General features: G+C 46.1%; 1 protein-coding gene across 1 annotated transcript; it reads left to right on the top strand.

The window, feature by feature from the left end:
* Window positions 1-8809: 8809 nt before the first annotated feature.
* On the top strand, window positions 8810-18184 carry DDN (dendrin). Its single transcript, XM_032211484.1, has 3 exons — window positions 8810-8991; window positions 15587-17394; window positions 18096-18184. Exons 1-3 carry the CDS (start codon window positions 8810-8812, stop codon window positions 18182-18184), a joined length of 2079 nt encoding a protein of 692 aa, XP_032067375.1.
* The last annotated feature ends 1483 nt before the right edge of the window (window positions 18185-19667 follow it).

Raw genomic sequence — 19667 nt, 5'->3', positions numbered from 1 at the left:
TTGGTCTGGGTTGGTATGTTTTCTCCATAATATCACTTCCCCAAATTTTAATTTTGAGACGTTGAAATTGGATGATTCTCCCTTTCTGACATATTTGCTGCTCAGGTACCTATGTAATGTATACTGTATCTCTGCAGCTATGCATATAAGAACATCATATTATCTTTATGTCTGTATTCAAGAGTTTGATTTTTTGCATCTTTAAAATCAGTATTTCTCAAGAAATGTTTAGTTAATCAGCTCATCAGCACACCAAGTCTAATGACAAATTTCTTCAGATGGCAGCTTTTCTGCTGTTACTTCAGTTCTGCTATAATTACTGAGTGTTTCATATTACATTTGCATTTTTGCACCACACATACAAACACACACACAAATAAGACATCCTGAAAACAAGACCTAGCATGTTTTTACACATGTGCCTAATATAAAGCCTACCCCAAAAATAAGTCCTACTTAAGTGCCTGCACAGCCAGTCAGCTGCCCATTCCGACTTGTTGTTCACAGTGCCGCCGACACAAGGTGAGGTGAGGGAGGTGATGAAGCTGCCCCATGTGCCCCACACTGATTTATCTCAGGGCTCCTGCAGCCAGGCCATCCATGCCCCGACAACTGCCTCACAGTGGCAACACTGGCAACCATGTGCAGCAGGAGCCCATGTGGCCAACGGCTCACTTCTGCTTGCTTGTGGCTGTAACAGAGCAGAAGGCCAAGGGATGCACTGGTGCCGTGGCCACAAGGCGAGGCAGGTGTCGAGGCATGGGTGGCCTGGCTATGGGGGCCCTGAGGTAAGCCAGTGTGGGGCAGCTCCACCTCTTGCCTCGCAGCAGTAGCACTACACAACCTCCCGCCCCCGCTGTGAGCAAGCAGAGGTGGGCCTCCTGTACATGGAAAAAAATAAGACGTGCCCTAGTGCCATGATGGCGAACCTATGGTACGTGTGCCACAGGTGGCACGCGGAGCCATTTGTCAGGGCACCCCACCCCCCGGAGACCCTCTAGAGACTTCAGGAGCTTCCCTGAAGCCTCCAGGGTGTGAAAAACCAGCCCTACGGGCAAACTGGAAATTCAGAAATGGACTTTTGGTTTGCTCGTAGGGCCGGTTTTAGCCCTCGGGAGCCTTCAGGGGCCTCCTGGAGGCTTCCAGAGGACGAAAAACAGCCCTATGGACAAACAAGTCACTTCCTGGTTGCTTGTACGGTCGTTTTCACCCTCCTGAGACTTCAGGGAAGCTGCCTGAAAGCTCCGCAGGGCTAAAACCAGCCCTACGAGCAAACCAGAAGTCCGTTCCTGAAGTTCCGGTTTGCCCGTAGGGCTGGTTTTTCGTGCTCTGGGGCTTCATGGAAGCTCCTAAAGTCTCTGGAGGGCCTCTGGGGGAAGCTGTTTTCGTCAAAAAAGGACGCCAAAAATGGAAGAACTGGTCATGTGCGCATATGTGCTGTGGTCGTGCACATAGCATTATAGATGTGGCACACCCATGCACACCCCCCCCCCTGTGCTCCCTTCGCTTTAGGCACGCGAGCCAAAAAAGGTTCGCCATCATTGCCCTAGTGCTTATTTTGGAGCCCAAAAGAAAATACAACCCAGTCTTATTTTCAGGGAAACACGATACACAAACACACCATTTATTGATGCAATTCTCTCTCTGTAATCCTTTGGAATATATTTTCAAAATTAAAAATGTACTTACTAGTTCAACAAGATCGGAAACCTATGCACTAATGTCTCTGAAATGCCACTTCTGTTATATGTTGTGTGCTCCAAAAGGAAGAGAAATTGCTGTCTACTTCATTGCTTATATCAGCTCGGCCTGTGACTTCAATTCAAAGGCCAGTGATTCAAGGGTTTTCTCCTCCATTTGGAAATGATAGTTCTTCTTGAAGGCCACAACAGCCTTCCAAGCTGCATATTTTTCCCATGTTCTTTTTGAGCCCCGGTCTAGCCAAAGCGACTAGTCCCCCCTCCCTTTCTCCTATCTTGCATTGACTTCCAAGGCCTTAATTGGTGCCTCTGTCCCAGTCCCTCCTTTCTCCTCCCCAGCGTCCCTATGGCCAGGAATGTGCTGAGCCAGCATCCCTGCCCATTTACTAGATGCCTATTTGTTCTGCCTGTGATTTTTTTTTAAAGGCAGCAATCCTCAGGCACTTAGCTGGAACCATGGGTGGGAATGCCATCTCCTAGCAAGAGGAGATGGCAGATGAGCAAGATAGGCCCTTGGGAATAGAGTGGCCCATCACTGAATAAGCCAATACTACAGACAATGAAGATGAGCTGTCAGGGTGAAGAAAGAAGGGTACTAGCAAAGCTCTGTTGAAATTACTTGAGGCTGTTAGGAGATTATGCTTATGTGGCAGGTAACAACCTGGGTAAAAAAAAATAGTGACTGCATAATTGCTTAAAAAGGGCCTAAATGGGATGCCGTAGGGCAGGAGTGGGTAGGCGGAGCCATCCGCAATTTCTGCTACCGATTTAAGTGAACTGGTCCAAACCGGTACAATACCACCTATGGAGTGAACTCTTAATGAGCTACCATCCTGATATGATGGGGCCAAGATTGCTGGATACCTAGCATCTGTTCTGTTCATTTTTCTGCTACATGAGACAGTGGAATATCGCTTGGTTTCTCCTCTAGCCCATCCTCAGATGGTTCCTTTGCCCAGAATTCAAAACTTTTGAGTTAAGGGAAAAGTTACTGAGCTAAAATTCTTGAAAGATCTCTGATCAATGAGTAGAGTATAATATTTTGTATTGGCTGGGACCTATATATCTCTGCAATCTCTTGGGGAATGTATCCTAAAACCAAAGGAAAGGGCGTCATTCATATAGCCATTTGCAGCCTTAGACATCCAGACTGGGAAAACAGTACATTATGAACCAATCATGAACCTTACCTCTTCTCATGCCCCTGTCTCCTTAGTTTTATCTTCTTAAGTCAGATACTCAAGTGAGTTGATAGGTGATCCAATGTCACCCAATGAATTTCACGGTCCAGTGGAAAATTTGAACCTGGAACTCCATCTGAGTCCAACAGATGAACTCTTGCACTGCACATTGAATCACAATCGGGAAGAATGCTGCCAGAGCCTTTATTGGAAGACGACTGCTGAGCAGGTTGTTCCCCCACAAGAAAATATGTGGAGGACAGCCTGGAACTGCACTGTATCCCAATAGTCTGAGTTTATTCTACCATCATGCAATTACTTTTGGTCTTTGCTCCCCCACCCCCACCCGCACACGAGTGTTGATACAGCACATTCCCCACAGGGTGGGAGTAGGGCAAGCAGAGAATGGTTAAGGCTGCACCCCCTGGGTTGGGACAATTTGGGCTTTAAATATTCTGCATCTGTTGCTAATAGAAGACAGAACTGGACTGATAAGAGGAGCAGGTGGGTGACCAGGAGCCTCTGGGTTGCTGATTTCAACTATCTCAAGAAGGGCAAAAGGACTGGGGAAAGTGGCAATCATGGATAAAAAAAGAGGGATGCAAGCATAGATTCAGAGCTAATAGAATGTGACAAGCAGCAGCCTTGTTGCAAACTCCGGAAGACATATAGTACCAAAATTTCATCTCCCAGGTGTGGATGTGGAGGTAGGCTTGAATTTTTTGATTTTGAATGTGGATCACAGGGGAAAACACATGCTGCATGTGTTAAAAAGACTTCTGGGTTGATGTCAGATGCTGCTTGCCTGGATTTGACATTCTTTGATCAGGGGTCTCTTAGTATATGCGGTACTGCTTCTAATATATCAGCAAAATTTTGTGGATTCTAATTAGTGCCTCTACCAAACAGATGAAATAATAATAGTTTTAAGAATACAATTTAGCCTAGATTTTTTTTTTCCAAAAGGAAGGTGAGCTCCATTTTCTGATAGTCCTGGGTTCAGACTGTTAATTGGGGATCCTCACCAATATCTCTTGCCAAACCCAACAGCTGTCCATTTCTATAGAACAAATGCCAACACTGTGTGTGTGTGAGAGAGGGGGGGGAGATGTGATGATTATTTATTTATTTGATTCAACAGAGAATCACTGTGGATAGATCTATAATATATATTACTTGTATTATTTTATAAGTAACTCAAGGTGGCAAACATGCATGATACTCCTTTCTATTTTCCTCTCAACAACCACCCATGAGGTGATGTGGAATGAGAGGGTCTGGCCCAAAATCATTTAACTGGTTTTCATGCCTAAAGGGGAAGTAGAACTCACAGTCTCCTGGTTTCTAGGCCTCCCCCTTAACCACTGCATCAAACAGGCTCTATTTCTTTACCAGGTTGTCTGGTACTAAATTGCTCACTTCACAGCCTGTTTTTTTCTGTATAATTAAATTATGAAAGCTGGTTTTAGATGTTGTCCTTGGGATGGCAGTGTAAAACATCTACATATTGGTCTGTGCTGGGAAAGCAGGAATACTAGCAATTGTTTCGTGTTTCTTTTTTTTAATGTGGCATGCTGGAGGCCTCAGGCAAACAGTGTCCATCATTTGGTTTGCTGGAAAGCATGCCAGAACATTTTTCATCTCCCACTTTTCCCTGTGTAAAGTCTCCTGTCCATCTTTTCCGGACAGATTTTGGAAAGTTGACAAGTTTAACATAGAAGTAAAATAGATCTGGTTACAGATATAACAGGTGAACTCTCTGTGCCAGGAAAATTACGTATTCGCTTTGTTTTTGGGATTGATGATGGTTTTACAGGCCCAGAAATACAGTTTTATTCTTTCAAACCCAAGAGAATATTGGAAAATAATTATGCAAATGCAGTTGATTTTCTGTCTGTGCATCAGCAGTATTAGTTTCCAAAAACAGAACAGAACTGTACTGGTGTAACGAGGAAAAGCCAGTTAAACATCAAGATAAATCACAGATCAAAAATGAAGCTGAGAAAAACATTGCTGGAAAAATTCCTTCAATGCATCCTTGGGGGAGACATTGCAGTAGCTTGTTGCCAACTTCTTCATTCTAAGGACTCCCTCCTGCCACACACACACAACTTGCCCTGAGCTTTCCAATTGGTGTGTACATATGTAGAAGCAACATAACAGGAAAACATGAACATGCACATACATGTTACTTGATTGCATAGAAGAAAGTATAAAATCTTCCTACCATCATTCTAGGGCCATGATGGAGAACCTATGGCATGCCTCAGGTGGCACATGGAGCCATTTCTGAGGACACGCAAGGCGTTGCCCTTTCAGCAGCTGATTTTCGGCCTTGATTTTTGACCATTTTTCGCCTGTCCCTGGAGGGCAAAAAAACGCCCAATGCGCAAACCGGAAGTTTGGAAACGGACTTCTGGTTTGCCTATTGGGCTGTTTTTTTGCCCTCCGGAGGTTTCAGGGAAGCCTCCGGAGGGAGAAAAATGTCCCAAAGGGCAACCTGGAAGTCCATTCCCGAACTTCCAGTTTGCCTGTTGGGCTGTTTTTTGCCATACCCAGGCTTCTAGAAAGCCTCCGGAGCCTGGGGAGGGCAAAAAACGGACCTACTGGGCCCATTGGAAGTCGGAAAATAGGCCATTTACAGCCTCCGGTTGCCCTCTGGGGGGAGGCCATTTTTGCCCTCCCCAGGCTCCAAGAAAGTCATCTTCACATGGGTGGGGCAGCGGGGGGGGGGAAGGATTTGTCATGAGTGCATGCGCTGGGGATATGGCGCGGTGGGGGGGTATGCGTGCTTTTGGCACCTGAGGTGAAAAAGGTTTGTCATCACTGCTCTAGGGGAATTTAAGGTATTCAAGAAGCTATGCCCTGCATCCTTTCTATAGCTCGCTTTGAAAAGTGGTAAAGCTCATCTTAGTAATTCCAATTTACATAATGACCTTTCAGGATGATTATGTGATCTATAAGCGTTTTGTACAACACATAGCAATAATTAGCCCCAGGATCTCTGAATTTGGAGACTCAGTCATCGGCCTTTTGAAAACAGTGATATGGGAACAAATGTTTCCAAGCCCCAATCACTTCCCCACCCCCCACCCCCACCCATATAATCAGAGGGGTTGTGTCGCCGGCAGTTCTGCTAACCACTCCTGTTGTTGCCGTCTGTTGCCAATGCAGTTGCCATGCTGGCGCTCAGTTGCTAGGTTTCACTTGGAGCTGGTGTGGGAGTTGTGCTGAAGTCTCTTATTTACTGGGGAATTTTTGGAGGGTGGAGGTTGGAGAAGAAGCAATTGCGTTTACCTGGGAGTGAAGGGTGAATGCTTGTTCTTGAGAAGGAGTGTAACAAAGCAGCTGGGAAAGAGATGGGGCCAGGCTCCATTCTACTGTTGCCGACAATACAACACTGACCTGAGCGTAATACACAAAATTGTATGCTACAACGTCCTACCTGTCAATGACTTCTTCAGCTTCAATCGCAATAATACACGGGCAAACATTAGGTGCAAACTCAAGGTAAACTGTTCCGAACGTGATTGCAGAAAATATGACTTCAGCAACAGAGTGGTCAATGCCTGGAATACTCTGCCTGACTCCATTGTTACATCCTCAAACCCTCAGAGCTTCAACCTTAAACTGTCTAGCGTGGACCTTTTTCCTAAGAGGTCTGTAAGAGGGCAGCGTGCATAAGCGCACCAGCGTCCCTGTTCTATTGTCTCCTTTTATTCATACCCATTTCCTGTGTTCATGTCCATGTTTATACTTATACCTGTTAGCTCGTACATGTTTGACAAATAAATAAATATCCTGCTCCTTCACCTCACCTCACCCAACCTTCCTCCTCCTCCTCCTCTCAGCTGGTTCCCACCCTCCATATTCTCCCCTCCCTTGCCCCATGCCATTTGCCCCTCCCCCGCTCTCCTCATCTTACCTTGTGTCCCTCCCTCTTTGGTGCCTCCCTCCCTCCCCCCACCAACGATGAGCATATCTGGACTCAGAGTGTGGATAAGTTTGGTAGGATCCAAATTCCTCTCCAGCTCATTCTTCTCTGAGCTGATGGGAAGGCCACCAGAAATCACCTAGTCAAGCTGGCTGCGAAGGCCAGGCCTTTGCAGCCCTGCAAGGCTGCCCTTGCCTGAAAAAGCTGTTTTTGGACTTCTCTCCTACATGATTAGGCACGCCTTCAGGCAGTGAGGAGAAAGGATGCGCATGTCATCTTTTTTCTTACTGTGTCATGGTGAAATATATAGTGGACTCCAGTTTTAGATTTTGAAGCTCCTTTTCAAGATACTGTCCACGAGAGCTTTCTGAGTGGATGCCCCCATCTTCCTATTGATTCTATTAATATTTTCTTTGAAGCCAAATGCCCCCAATTACCAGAAAGATCAAGAGAGGGAAAAGTAGAGGGAAAAATAGAGGTAACCATTGCTCCTCTTTCCATTGCTTTCTAAATAGGGCAGTCAAGGAGATAAGAAGAACATAAGACTGAATTACAAATGCCAGGGAGTGGGATCATGTGTTTTTTTTAATGGCTATACGAATCTTTTCATATATGATATATTTCAGTTCGGGATTCTGAGATGGATAAAGATGTATGCTTTAAGTCTGCAGACAAATATTATGATGCACACTCAACCTATCTTTATCAGCATGAGATCTCTCATAAGTTTGAAGCTTGGGAAGTGCTACTGTATAAAGAACAGTATGAAAGGGGCAACAGGTTCTTGGTTTTGTGGATAGCAATGTGGCAAGGCCCTGGGACCTTCTAGATTTGCCCCATGTGACTCTAATTGAAGGATTATTTTCTGCAAGGGCATTCAAAGACCACCCATCTTAATTGCTTGTCAAAGGCGACTGGATACAGAATAAAGCAAAACCAATGATGATGATAGTCAATAAAAACACACAGACCAAACCAGGGGTGAAATCCACTTACCTTTCCTACTGGTTCGGACCTCCAACACATGCGCAAAGCATCAAAAAGGGATGTGATGAGCCTGCTACTGAGCACCTGCAGAGGTAACCGAACATTCTGGGGGGAGGGAATCCTCTGTGCCAGGCAATTTAGATTAGCTAGAAGGCAGGAAATTCTGCTTTTTGCTAATATAAATCATGCGAAAAACCGGTTTGCCCAAACCAGTTTCATATTTTTTTTTTACTACTGGCTCGGGTGAACTAGTAGCATTTCACCCCTGGACCAAACTCAAAACAAGGTTAAAAATCTGTATTTTCAATGTTTGAAACACAACTGCTCTTTCAGCACATATAAAACTTACTCAAACGCTTTGTCCATTTATCTGTCATTTAACACAGAATTAAAGAAAAGCAGGAACCACTTGAGAGACTATATAATTCAAAGAGTTCCCAGAAGGCTTGTAAATGAATCACAGGAAGGAAGCAGGACCAGGATGGGTGCTGGCCTGAGTATGGAGCCCTTTGTGCAATCCTTCTGTGCCCCTTCAACGCCTGAAGGAAAGAGAGCTTTCCTCTATGTGCATGTCCTTGTATTATTCTATGTTGGGTAGCTGTTGCTGTGTAACTGCTTTTGCAGCAGCTTGTGATAGCAGAGGTGCTATCTTGGTATGGAACAGCGCGTAGCCATGTGAGAATTTCTCACTGGATGTAGTTTGTTTCCTAACCTGCCTTTGAGTTATGCACATTTGTACTGTATATCCACCTCTCTCCTCTCTTCACCTGTAATTCTTTGTCCCCGAGCATCCTGCTTTCTCCATGACCTTAGATGGTGCTACTGGCAGATCTCCCTCCCTCCCTCCCTCCCTCCCTCCCTCCCTCCCTCCCTCTTTCTTCCTCTCCATGCGTGTGCACAGGGAACTTGACTACCATGTGCTGTGTGGGTGTGATGCACTCTCAGCCTTCCTCGTGTGATACGGCTGCCGGCTCGTGCGGTTGCTACATGTCCCAGCAACTAAGATGATGTTTGAGTGTTTGAATCAGGGAGATGCCAGGCGGCTTCAAGTCTGCGAGAGGCAAAATCTGCTCCTGGTTGAATTTAACACAGTCTCTTGTTCTAGTTGGAATATCCTGGAGCCAGGGGCGTGGACTAGGCAAGGCTACTGGGTCCCCTCGATGTACCACAGTATGGCTGGCCAATACACGTGAGTGCTAAAATCTTGGGGAGGGAATTGACTGAACAGCAGGGGGCTCTGCTAACTTGCCAAGAAGGCAGAGAGGTTGGGCTGATTTGACCAGAGGATTTGCTGAGATGGAAGTAAGGAATGATACTATGAGTCCAACAATGAGATGCGAATAGAATAGAATAGAATAGAGCAGAGCAGAATACTGTGGAATGCAATGCAATGGAATAGAATAGAATAAAGCAGAGCGGAGCAGAATACTGTGGAATAGAATGGAATGGAATAGAATAGAATAGAGCAGAGCAGAGCAGAATACTCTGGAATAGTATGGAATGGAATAGAATAGAGAAGAGAAGAGCAGAGTAGAGCAGAGTAGAATAGTGTGGAATAGAATGGAATGGAATAGAGGAGAGCAGAGCAGAGCAGAATACCGTGGAATAGAATGGAATGGAATAGAGAAGAGAAGAGCAGAGCAGAGCAGAATACTGTGGAATAGAAAGGAATGGAATAGAGCAGAGCAGAGCAGAATACTGTGGAATAGAAAGGAATGGAATAGAGCAGAGCAGAGCAGAATACTGTGGAATGGAATGGAATAGAGAAGAGAAGAGCAGAGCAGAATAGTGTGGAATAGAAAGGAATGGAATAGAGCAGAGCAGAGCAGAATACTATGGAATGGAATAGAGCAGAGCAGAGCAGAATACTGTGGAATGGAATGGAATAGAGAAGAGAAGAGCAGAGCAGAATAGTGTGGAATGGAATAGAGCATAGCAGAATAGTATGGAATAGAATGGAATGGAATAGAGAAGAGCAGAGCAGAGCAGAGCAGAATACCGTGGAATAGAATGGAATGGAATAGAGAAGAGAAGAGAAGAGCAGCGCAGAGCAGAGCAGAGCAGAGCAGAGCAGAGCAGAGCAGAGCAGAGCAGAGCAGGGCAGAGCAGAATATTGTGGAATAGAATGGAATGGAATAGAGGAGAGCAGAGCAGGATACCATGGAATAGAATGGAATGGAATAGAGAAGAGCAGAGCAGAGCAGAATACCGTGGAATAGAATGGAATAGAGAAGAGCAGAGCAGAGCAGAGCAGAGCAGAGCAGAATATTGTGGAATAGAATGGAATGAAATAGAGGAGAGCAGAGCAGAGCAGGATACCATGGAATAGAATGGAATGGAATAGAGAAGAGAAGAGAAGAGCAGAGAAGAGCAGAGCAGAATATTGTGGAATAGAATGGAATGGAATAGGGAAGAGCAAAGCAGAGCAGAATACCATGGAACAGAATGGAATGGAATAGAGAAGAGCAGAGCAGAGCAGAGCAGAATACCGTGGAATAGAATGGAATGGAATAGAGAAGAGAAGAGAAGAGCAGAGCAGAATATTGTGGAATAGAATGGAATGGAATAGAGAAGAGCAGAGCAGAGCAGAGCAGAGCAGAGCAGAATACCGTGGAATAGAATGGAATGGAATAGAGAAGAGAAGAGAAGAGAAGAGCAGCGCAGAGCAGAGCAGAATATTGTGGAATAGAATGGAATGGAATAGAGGAGAGCAGAGCAGAGTAGGATACCATGGAATAGAATGGAATGGAATGGAATAGAGAAGAGCAGAGCAGAGCAGAGCAGAATACTGTGGAATGGAATAGAGGAGAGCAGAGCAGAGCAGAGCAGAATACTGTGGAATGGAATGCAATAGAGAACAGAAGAGAAGAGCAGAATACTGTGGAATAGAATGGAATGGAATAGAGAAGAGAAGAGCAGAGCAGAATAGTGTGGAATGGAATAGAGCAGAGCAGAGCAGAATAGTGTGGAATGGAATAGAGAAGAGCAGAGCAGAGCAGAGCAGAATACTGTGGAATGGAATAGAGGAGAGGAGAGCAGAGCAGAGCAGAATACTGTGGAATGGAATGCAATAGAGAACAGAAGAGAAGAGCAGAATACTGTGGAATAGAATAGAATGGAATAGAGAAGAGAAGAGCAGAGCAGAATAGTGTGGAATGGAATAGAGCAGAGCAGAGCAGAATAGTGTGGAATGGAATAGAGAAGAGCAGAGCAGAGCAGAATACCGTGGAATAGAATGTAATGGAATAGAGAAGAGCAGAGCAGAATAGTGTGGAATAGAATGGAATAGAATAGAGAAGAGCAGAGCAGAGCAGAGCAGAGCAGAGCAGAGCAGAGCAGAGCAGAGCAGAGCAGAGCAGAATACTGTGGAATGGAATGGAATAGAGCAGAGCAGAGCAGAATACCGTGGAATAGAATGGAATGGAATAGAGCAGAGCAGAGCAGAGCAGAGCAGAATACCGTGGAATAGAATGGAACGGAATGGAATAGAGAAGAGAAGAGCAGAATACTGTGGAATGGAATGGAATAGAATAGAATAGAATGGAATTCTTTATTGGCCAAGTGTCACCCATCTAGCCCTTTCCTGAATAACCTTATGTGTACAACATTAGAAAAGGCAAAGCAGTAAAGATTAAGCATTGAGAATGAGAGAATAAAGTAGGTTAAAGCTAGGTTGGAATTTGAACTAGGGGCTTATGAGCTCATAGTACACCTTTTTAACTGCTACCCTACAGCTGTCAACTGTGTCAGAGAAGAACTGCTCCTATTATGCAGGTTTTCACTGGTGGTTATGTCTGGAGCAGTTTTTTAAAAAATTCCTGATGGCCCAGATATTTTTTTGATCATAAATGAAAACTGGAAATTCTAGCTTGCTTAAATCCACAGTGTACCTACATAAAGTGATGCAAAAAAGGAAGAAAGGTTTTGTTCTACACATGTTTAGATGCACTCTTCTTTATTGCTTCACTTCAGCTGAAATCGATTCCTAGAGTAGAGATGCATGGGAGATGCATGGGAGATGCATGGGGCTGGAAAAGGGAGGTGGACTCAGATTCAAATCACTGCTTGGATCTTGGATCAAGCTTTTCCCTTCTGCAGGCTGCCAATAGTAAGATTCAACGGGGAGATTCAAGAACAGTAAACCATTTTTGCAGAAACATCTGCAGATGAAATCAGTAGCAATAATTGAACTTGAGAATTATTTCCCATCCCAGCTTACTAATTAGCCTATTAATGACTCCTGAATCTCATCATTCAAAAATACCAATGGAGATTTAAAATGATGGCACATTCATGTGAATCAATATATGCTTTGAATTTAGCTCATCCCTCCTACTAGCTAGTTGCCAAGTCCTCTTTTTAAGCAGGGCCAGCTCTAATGACAGAGGAATGCTGGTGTTTAGACTGAAATGTGCAGCTGCTGAATTCTGTGGCATAGGAGAGATAGACAAAACTCTGGAGAACTGAAGAAGTTGGTGAAACACAGTGGTAGACCAACAGAAGAAGTGATTACCTAGGACTGCTAGGCAAAAGAGAAACAGTCAAGAGCAGGACTGTCAAACTCGCAGCCCCCGGGCTGGATGTGTCATGCGCTGGCCATGCCCATGCCCAGTTTAGTTAAGGGGAAAAAAGTCCCAATACATCATAGGATGCCACTGTGACGACGTGACTTTGACACCCCTGGTCAAGAGGGTAAGGTACTGACAAATGCTCTGTGTACTGAACATACACTACAAACCCAAAATATCGTAGTCTACAGCTATGTTGCATATAGAGCCGTGATGATGAACATATTGCATGCTTGCCACAGGTGGCATGCAGAATTCTCTCTACGGGCACGTCAGCCATCTCTCTAGCCCAGCTCCACCACACATGCGTGCACCAGTGGTGGGTTCTGGATCCCGTTGCAATTGGTACGGTGCAATGGGGCCGGGCGTCCAACACACGAACGCGCACAGCACGCAGGCAGCACGCGCATTTGTACTTACTGCCCGCAATGCTCCATGATGGCTCCGCAACGCTCCAGCTGCTCGGCAGAGCATCACGCAGGCGCCGTACGCTCCCTGCGCATGTACGTTAAGCCCGATCAGCTCAAATACAGGTAAGGAGGGCAGGCGGGGGGATTGGCCCTCCGGAACACCCTACCGGAATGGTACTTGTGATCTCAGCAGGCACTGGTACGCCGGTACCAGGGTGTACCGATCATATCCCTCCACTAGTGTGCACATCTCCTGCCAGCCAGCTGGTCTTCAGTTTCTGCCATGCATGCACAGGGTGGGGGGGTGCATGCGAGGGATGTGCGTGCGGATGCATAGGGGGTGGGGTGCATGCAGGGGGTGCTTGCAATTTGGGGCCTTACGCAGTGCTCCTGCACCAACTTGAAAGCCAAAATGGGGCGATGTGTGTGTGTGCATGCACGGGGGAATGTGTGTGCATGTGCAGTGGTGGGATGCACACAGAGGGAGTCGTGCATGCATACAGGGGGATGGGGCATGGAGGGGTTGTGTGGACATTGCTTTATGCGTGCTTTTGGCACACAACAACAAAAAGGTTAGCCATCACTGATATAGAGCACACAGGCTGGATTAGGAAGAGGATGAATATTGTGGCTGGGCAGAATTGGTCTGGAGGGCAAATATTGGAGGCAAGGAATCCTCGATTCAAATTTCTCTTCTACTGGCAGCATAGAAGGACCTTAACTAAACCATTACTTTTACTCCTGCCCTCTGCAAACATTGCTAGCATTGTTATCATCACCACCATGGATTTCCATAAGCTGTAAGAATTCTAAATATAAAAAAATGCTTTCAAGAAGAAGGGACATACTTTTATTTTTTATTACACCACTATCTTGATGTGGCAATCCAAAAGGATGTCCAGGGAAGGTGGATTCATCATGTTGGCTGATGTGCATGGCCAGGTTGAGCCAGGGTATGGGCCATTAACCATTATTTGAAGATGGAAACGCAGAATGCCAGGCTCCACCTATCCACAGTCCACCCAAAGGGAGCTTCCTCCTCCTATTCCTATTTTGGATCAAAAGCAATGCCTTTTAACTTGTGCCAACCGATGTGGGCTGTCCAGTTCACTAGCTGCGCCTTCTTTTGATCTAGGTCAATGCCGCCACTCCAACTGGTGACTATTCACCAGTACAAGAATACCTCACGCCTTCACTGTCGTCCCAACAGTTCCTTATTGTTTCACACTGCCCCCTCCTTTTAAAAATTTCATTGATGGAACAGTGAAAACATGGATCTATCTTTCTTTTGGGGGTGGGGGACCAACTGAAACTGGCAACAGTTCTGCCAAATTCCTCTTTTAGCTCAAGTGACAGGAAGAATGAAAAAACTGGTCTTATTCTCCCTTCTCGCTGGTAGACGCACCAGATGGAAAGGTGTTAAGTACAAGGGGAAATCAATGGAGGGTGACTCATATGAAAGGTTTATTATGTCTTGTAAATACAACTCTCCCCCTCATGGAAATGAAGGCAGTTGGTGCTTGCTTCCCAGCACAGCTGGAAGGAGTAAAAAATGTAGAGGAATCCATCAGTAAGCATGGTCCAGACCAGAAGTGGTATTCAGCAGTTCTGGAGAACCGGTAGTGGAACTTTTGAATAGTTTGGAGAACTGGTAAATACCACCTCTGACTGGCCCTACCCCCATCTATTCTCTCTCTCCCGAGTCCCAGATGATCGGGAGGGAATGGGGATTTTGCAGTAATCTTACCCTGGAGTGGGAAGGGAATGGACATTTTATAAAATCCTTCCCCTAACACGCCCACCAAGCCATGCCCACCAAGCCATGTCATGCCCACCAAGCCATGCCCACAGAACCGGTAGTAAAAAAAATTGAATCCCACCATTGGTCCACACAGAATACATCAGCCATCACCTGGGTCAAAGCAGAGGAAAGGCAGAAAGTTTTTTTAAAAGCCAGCTTCATTTCCAGCCAGTTTATCCATAGGAGCCAAATGCATTAAGGTTGCAGTGTGGGAAAGTCATTGAAATAGAAAGTACCATGATAAATGTCAAATACAGAAACTCACATTTACGGGTAATGATGCAATTTGAAGCAAGTTGTGTATCTTAAAAACATGATTCTGCATACTTACCAGGTTAATTATCAATGGAACATTAACAATGGAGATTGGAAGACTTGGGGTTGTTGCAACTCTCTTAGTCTAGAATTTCTCTCTTTTATATGCTCATTGGCCTCCTCCATCAGCACTCCTTGAAAATGTAGAAATCTGGAAACTCAAGTTTCAAATAACCTTAAGTCACTTCCAATGGCAAGGTGAGTTGGGATAAAAAGATGTTACAAATGGAGTGATAGGAAAGAGAGGAAATTCTGGTCAGAATTGTAGTATAGCAATCCAGCTGGGTGCTGTGCTGGCTATCAGTTGGTGCTCCATAATTGGTTTTTTTTTTTTAAAGACGTGAAAAAACTCCACCTGAACATAATTCTCAATTGTAGAACATCTGTGCACACAGAAAGTGGCAGATTTAGTCCCTAGTTCTTAGAATGAAGTTGGTTGATCAATAAATGATTTAATAAATGGTTTTTAACTTCACTGTCCCTTCTTAAAAGAAGCATGGCTAAAGGGCTGAACTAAAACAGTTTCAAAGGAAAAAGGACCAACTCCCTGAGCTGCATTAAAAATGGGGCCAATGCTGCATTTAATGCTTGATAGCTACTGTATGCTGTGCCAAGATAGTCAGCACAGATTACAATTTTTTGATGGACTTTCTGCTCGAGTCTCACTGTCTTTTTCTCTGTCTTTTGCAGCCTCTTGGAGAAGCAACTCATGGCTGACTTTTCACCTTGCCGCCATTGTCCCAGTTTCCATGTGCTTCAGGATTCAACCAACTGGCATGATGCCCAATTTCCAGTTGGCTGGGGCCCTCTGAAGCAGGAAGGCCACTGGTTTTCAAGGAAGGGATGGGGGAAGAGGGCAGCTTCCTCCCCAAAGGCCCTATGGCACCATAGCCCTTCCTATGATGGGTACAATCCCGTTTGCCAAAGGGACATGAGCTGGGGAGCCAACCAGTCAACCAAGGGTGATCCTAAAGCCCCAGGACCTGCAGGTTCTTTGGTCAGCTGCAGATGGAATCAAGGAGCCTCTGCCAAGAAGAGGAGAGAGCTTCCTGCCAGGGCACCCCCAAGCTATGAAGCTCACATGCTTCTGCGCCTGCGGGCACAACAGGGTCCACGCAAAGAAAACTGGCCTCATCCTCCACCCTACCTTGCTCCTCCCTCTTATGAGGCTTCCCACCATAGAGTGCAGCCCCAGCAACGGGTAGGCAAGTCAGATTCAGCAGGGAAGCTCATCCAAAGTGGAGCTGCTAAGAAACACCGAGAGAGAGAAGCGGGCTGTGAGTCAGAGCCCTTGACTCACACACCTGGGAGGAAGGCAGGCAGGTGGCAGACTAAAATGCCAGGCAGTTGGAGTTACCTTTCAAGAGCCAGAACGTGGGGTGGCCCAAGGATGCAGTTGGAGAAGGCCAGCTCCCCATCCCATTTGGGCTCTGACTGGGGCATGAGTCCCCAACACCGAAGTCATACCCTTCCTCTGGTGAATAAGAGGAGCCAGGCCATGACACTGCCCTGCCATTCTTCCCAACACACCCTTCCTGCTGGATGGGGCTTTAGCCATGCAGCTGGTTGGTGTGGATCCAAGAGGGATGGGAGCAGAGCAAAAGAGAAACGCTGCCAAGACTTCTACCCCAGGTGGAAGGAACCAAGCCCTTCCAGGAAACTTGCAGGGAGTCAGCCAGCTTTGTCCAAGTCCATGCCCCGAAGGCACAGGGGTCTATTTGTAATTGACGCCACTTGTGTGGTGATCCAGGCTCACTACATTCCATCACCCCGAATGGAGCAAGTCTGCTACCTGGCCCAGGGAGAGGCAGGTACCACAAACCCCCCCACATCTCCTGGCTCTCCAGGCCCTACCTCAATGGAGGAACGGGCTGCTCACATACTAGGCCTCCCCTTGCATGAGTTGGGGGTCACAGAGGCAGAGCAGGGAATTATGGCACCCAGGATCTCCGGAGTAGAGAATGGTGCTATGCCTGGGGACAGTTCTGGGAGAAAGAAGGTGAAGCGGGTAACTTCTGCTCCAGGCAGTCCTAGGAAGCTTTCTGGACCTCCAACCCCAAACCATTCCCAGGTTGGGCCTGCAAAGCAGGAGCCAACCTACCTGGAAGAGAAAAGGTCTCCGGCATCCCCTTGCCCAAGAAGCCATGGCCTGCCAAAAAGGAAAGAAGAGCCAGGGATTTCTGCCCAAAGGCAGTCCTATATTTGCGACCTGAAGGAAGCCATGTCAAGGATCCGCCGGCACACAGCCCCAGACTCAGACACAGATGAGGAGCTGGAGAAGGAGTGGCAGCCCACCTGTGAGCGACCGTCGTGGGGAGGAAGTTTGAACCAAGAGGTGCTCATGTGCAGAAGCACCAGCAGCAGCAGTCTAGATAGCAGCAGCTCCAATGCCACAGTAGTGCCAGGAAATGCCACTCCTGGCTGGAGACCCAGGCCACAGACTCAAAGGGCAACTACAAGCAGGGAGGGGGTCAGGCCCAGCCAAGGAATGAAGACTGGTGAGAAGTGAAATTCCAACATAGATCAGTGATGATAAACGTTTTGAACTCTGCATGTCAAAAATTCAGCAAATGCCTAAATGGTACGTCACCCCCACCCAACAATTCTCTATTTCCTCCCCACCCATCTAGGACATTCTGAAGAGTGGCAGTGGTGGGATTCAGCCAGTTCGCAACTATTCGGGAGAACCGGTTGTAAACTTTCTAAGCAATTCGGAGAGCTGGTTGTTGGAAGAAATCTCCTTTTGTTTTTTTCCCCACTTTACAGGGCTAATCCTGTAAGGAAGGCAGGAAGGAAACATTCTGGTGTTGCTTCTAGCTTAATCTTTATTGCCCTGCTTACAGAAACTGCCGCTCCGGTTAACCCCTATTATATTGTAACAGCTAAGGCAAAGCACCCGAAGACACGAGTGACATTGATTTGGCCAGGCCCCCCAGTCACATGACTACCGAGCCATGCCTACACATCTGGTTGTTAAATTATTTGAATCCCACCACTGAAGAGTGGCCCTCAGCAGCTGGACCTGAAGTAGAGGCACGGGTCTCAACTTCAGCACTAGAGAAATTCTTGCCACTCAAAAAGGTTGCCTTGTGTCATTTCCCAAGGCATGCTAGCCTACAGGAATGGTGCAATTGCCGCTGTGGCCCAGCACTTCCCAGGGTCTGCTTATTTTCAGGCAGTCTTTTCTTTCTGTTAACAGGCTGCTTTGGGTTGTACAAGGCCTTTGTTCATGAAGCAGCTGCAGAAAATGCTCTCCTGCAACTTCTGCAACCCCCAAAACTGGCATGAAAGCACATCCTGTTCTCCCGCAATTTCTGGAGGCTCCAGAGGCCGCATGAGAGCACACCTGATTTTCACATGGCCTCCACAGCTACCAAAAATGCCACGAGAACAAGGCATGCTTTTGAGAATATTTGCGGTGAGGTATTGATGAATGCTGGCGTGTCACCCAAACATCATGAGGTCATAGGTCCACAATCACTGACTTAGACCCTTTCCTCCCAACACAGCTCCCTCTCCAAAGTGCCTGCTGTCCCCATACTTCTATCCCCCTTTCCGCATCCTTGCTGGGAGCTCAGGGACACTGCTGCAATCTTTCCCCATCCCCCCATGGGCTAGGACAACAACTTGACAAAGTCCCAGCCAGATTTTGTCACTGCTGCTTGGGAATTCTGGAGGTCCCGCTATTGATATCATAGTTAGGAATTGAGGTTGTGTCCCTCTACTCCAGTGAGGAAGGAAGAATCAAGAGTCCTTGCCTCAGTATTCTGCTTGTTTTGTAGCACAACTACTAAGAATGGAATCAATACACCCAGAGATAGTAAGCCTCCAGTTGATGAATGCTAGGGACAATCCATAGGAATAATGGCCCTCGGTGTAATATCCTGAAACACCGATCTTCTCAGGGTCCTGCCTGCCTAGCCTTAGCAGAAGACAAGAGAGATCCCAGGAAGGAACAGAGAGGCTCAGGTTGGAGCCGACTTTCATTAGATAGCTAAGAGACTTGCAGGAGGCAAAAGAGCTGCCAGGACCTTTACTGCTTTGCAATGTCTGTAGAGTTATTGCTAGACAAGCTGTATGTCACAGGCCTTTGAGAGTGTTGTAAGTATTGCTCTTCTTAAAATTGAATACAGATATCTGTATTAAAATTCTGTGCAACCAAATACAATGGGTAATATATTCTCTTGTTTGGTCACTTGTATTTTGGGGGCTAAACTATGTATTTTTTTCATTTCATTTATATATATATATATATATATATATATATATATATATATATATATATATATATGTTATATTTATGCTGATAAATAAATAAAGGGAGACTAGTATATATATATATATATGTACTGTATTCCAGCATATAAAGCAGGGCATCTATTCACCCAGATGACATCTCACCTATTGTGATTCTTCCTTGGAGAAATACTTTCTCCCTTCCCCAAAAATCGACAATATTGGCTGCCTGGCAGTAATGGTATCCTCTTATCTTCACTACTGGTTCGGTAGTGGGGGTGCGCACATCTGAACAAGTGCAGAACCTTCTGCACATGCACAAAAGGTCCATGATGATGGCTGGGTGGGTGGGTGGAGCCTCACGCCACCGCCACTACTGGTTTGCCTGAACTGGTGCGAACCAGCAGAATACCACCTCTGGTGCCTGGGAAAGAAAATTCCTGATGCTGGGGTCATGGATGTGGGTAGCTGTGAGGACAAACCTTTGTTGAACCTGGGCACAAAAATGGCTGGATGCCAGGACAAGATTCAGGGG

The sequence above is a fragment of the Thamnophis elegans genome, chromosome 2 (assembly GCF_009769535.1).
Source record: "Thamnophis elegans isolate rThaEle1 chromosome 2, rThaEle1.pri, whole genome shotgun sequence".
Lineage (NCBI taxonomy): Eukaryota > Metazoa > Chordata > Lepidosauria > Squamata > Colubridae > Thamnophis > Thamnophis elegans.
This window is presented reverse-complemented; position numbering and strand designations above follow the sequence as displayed.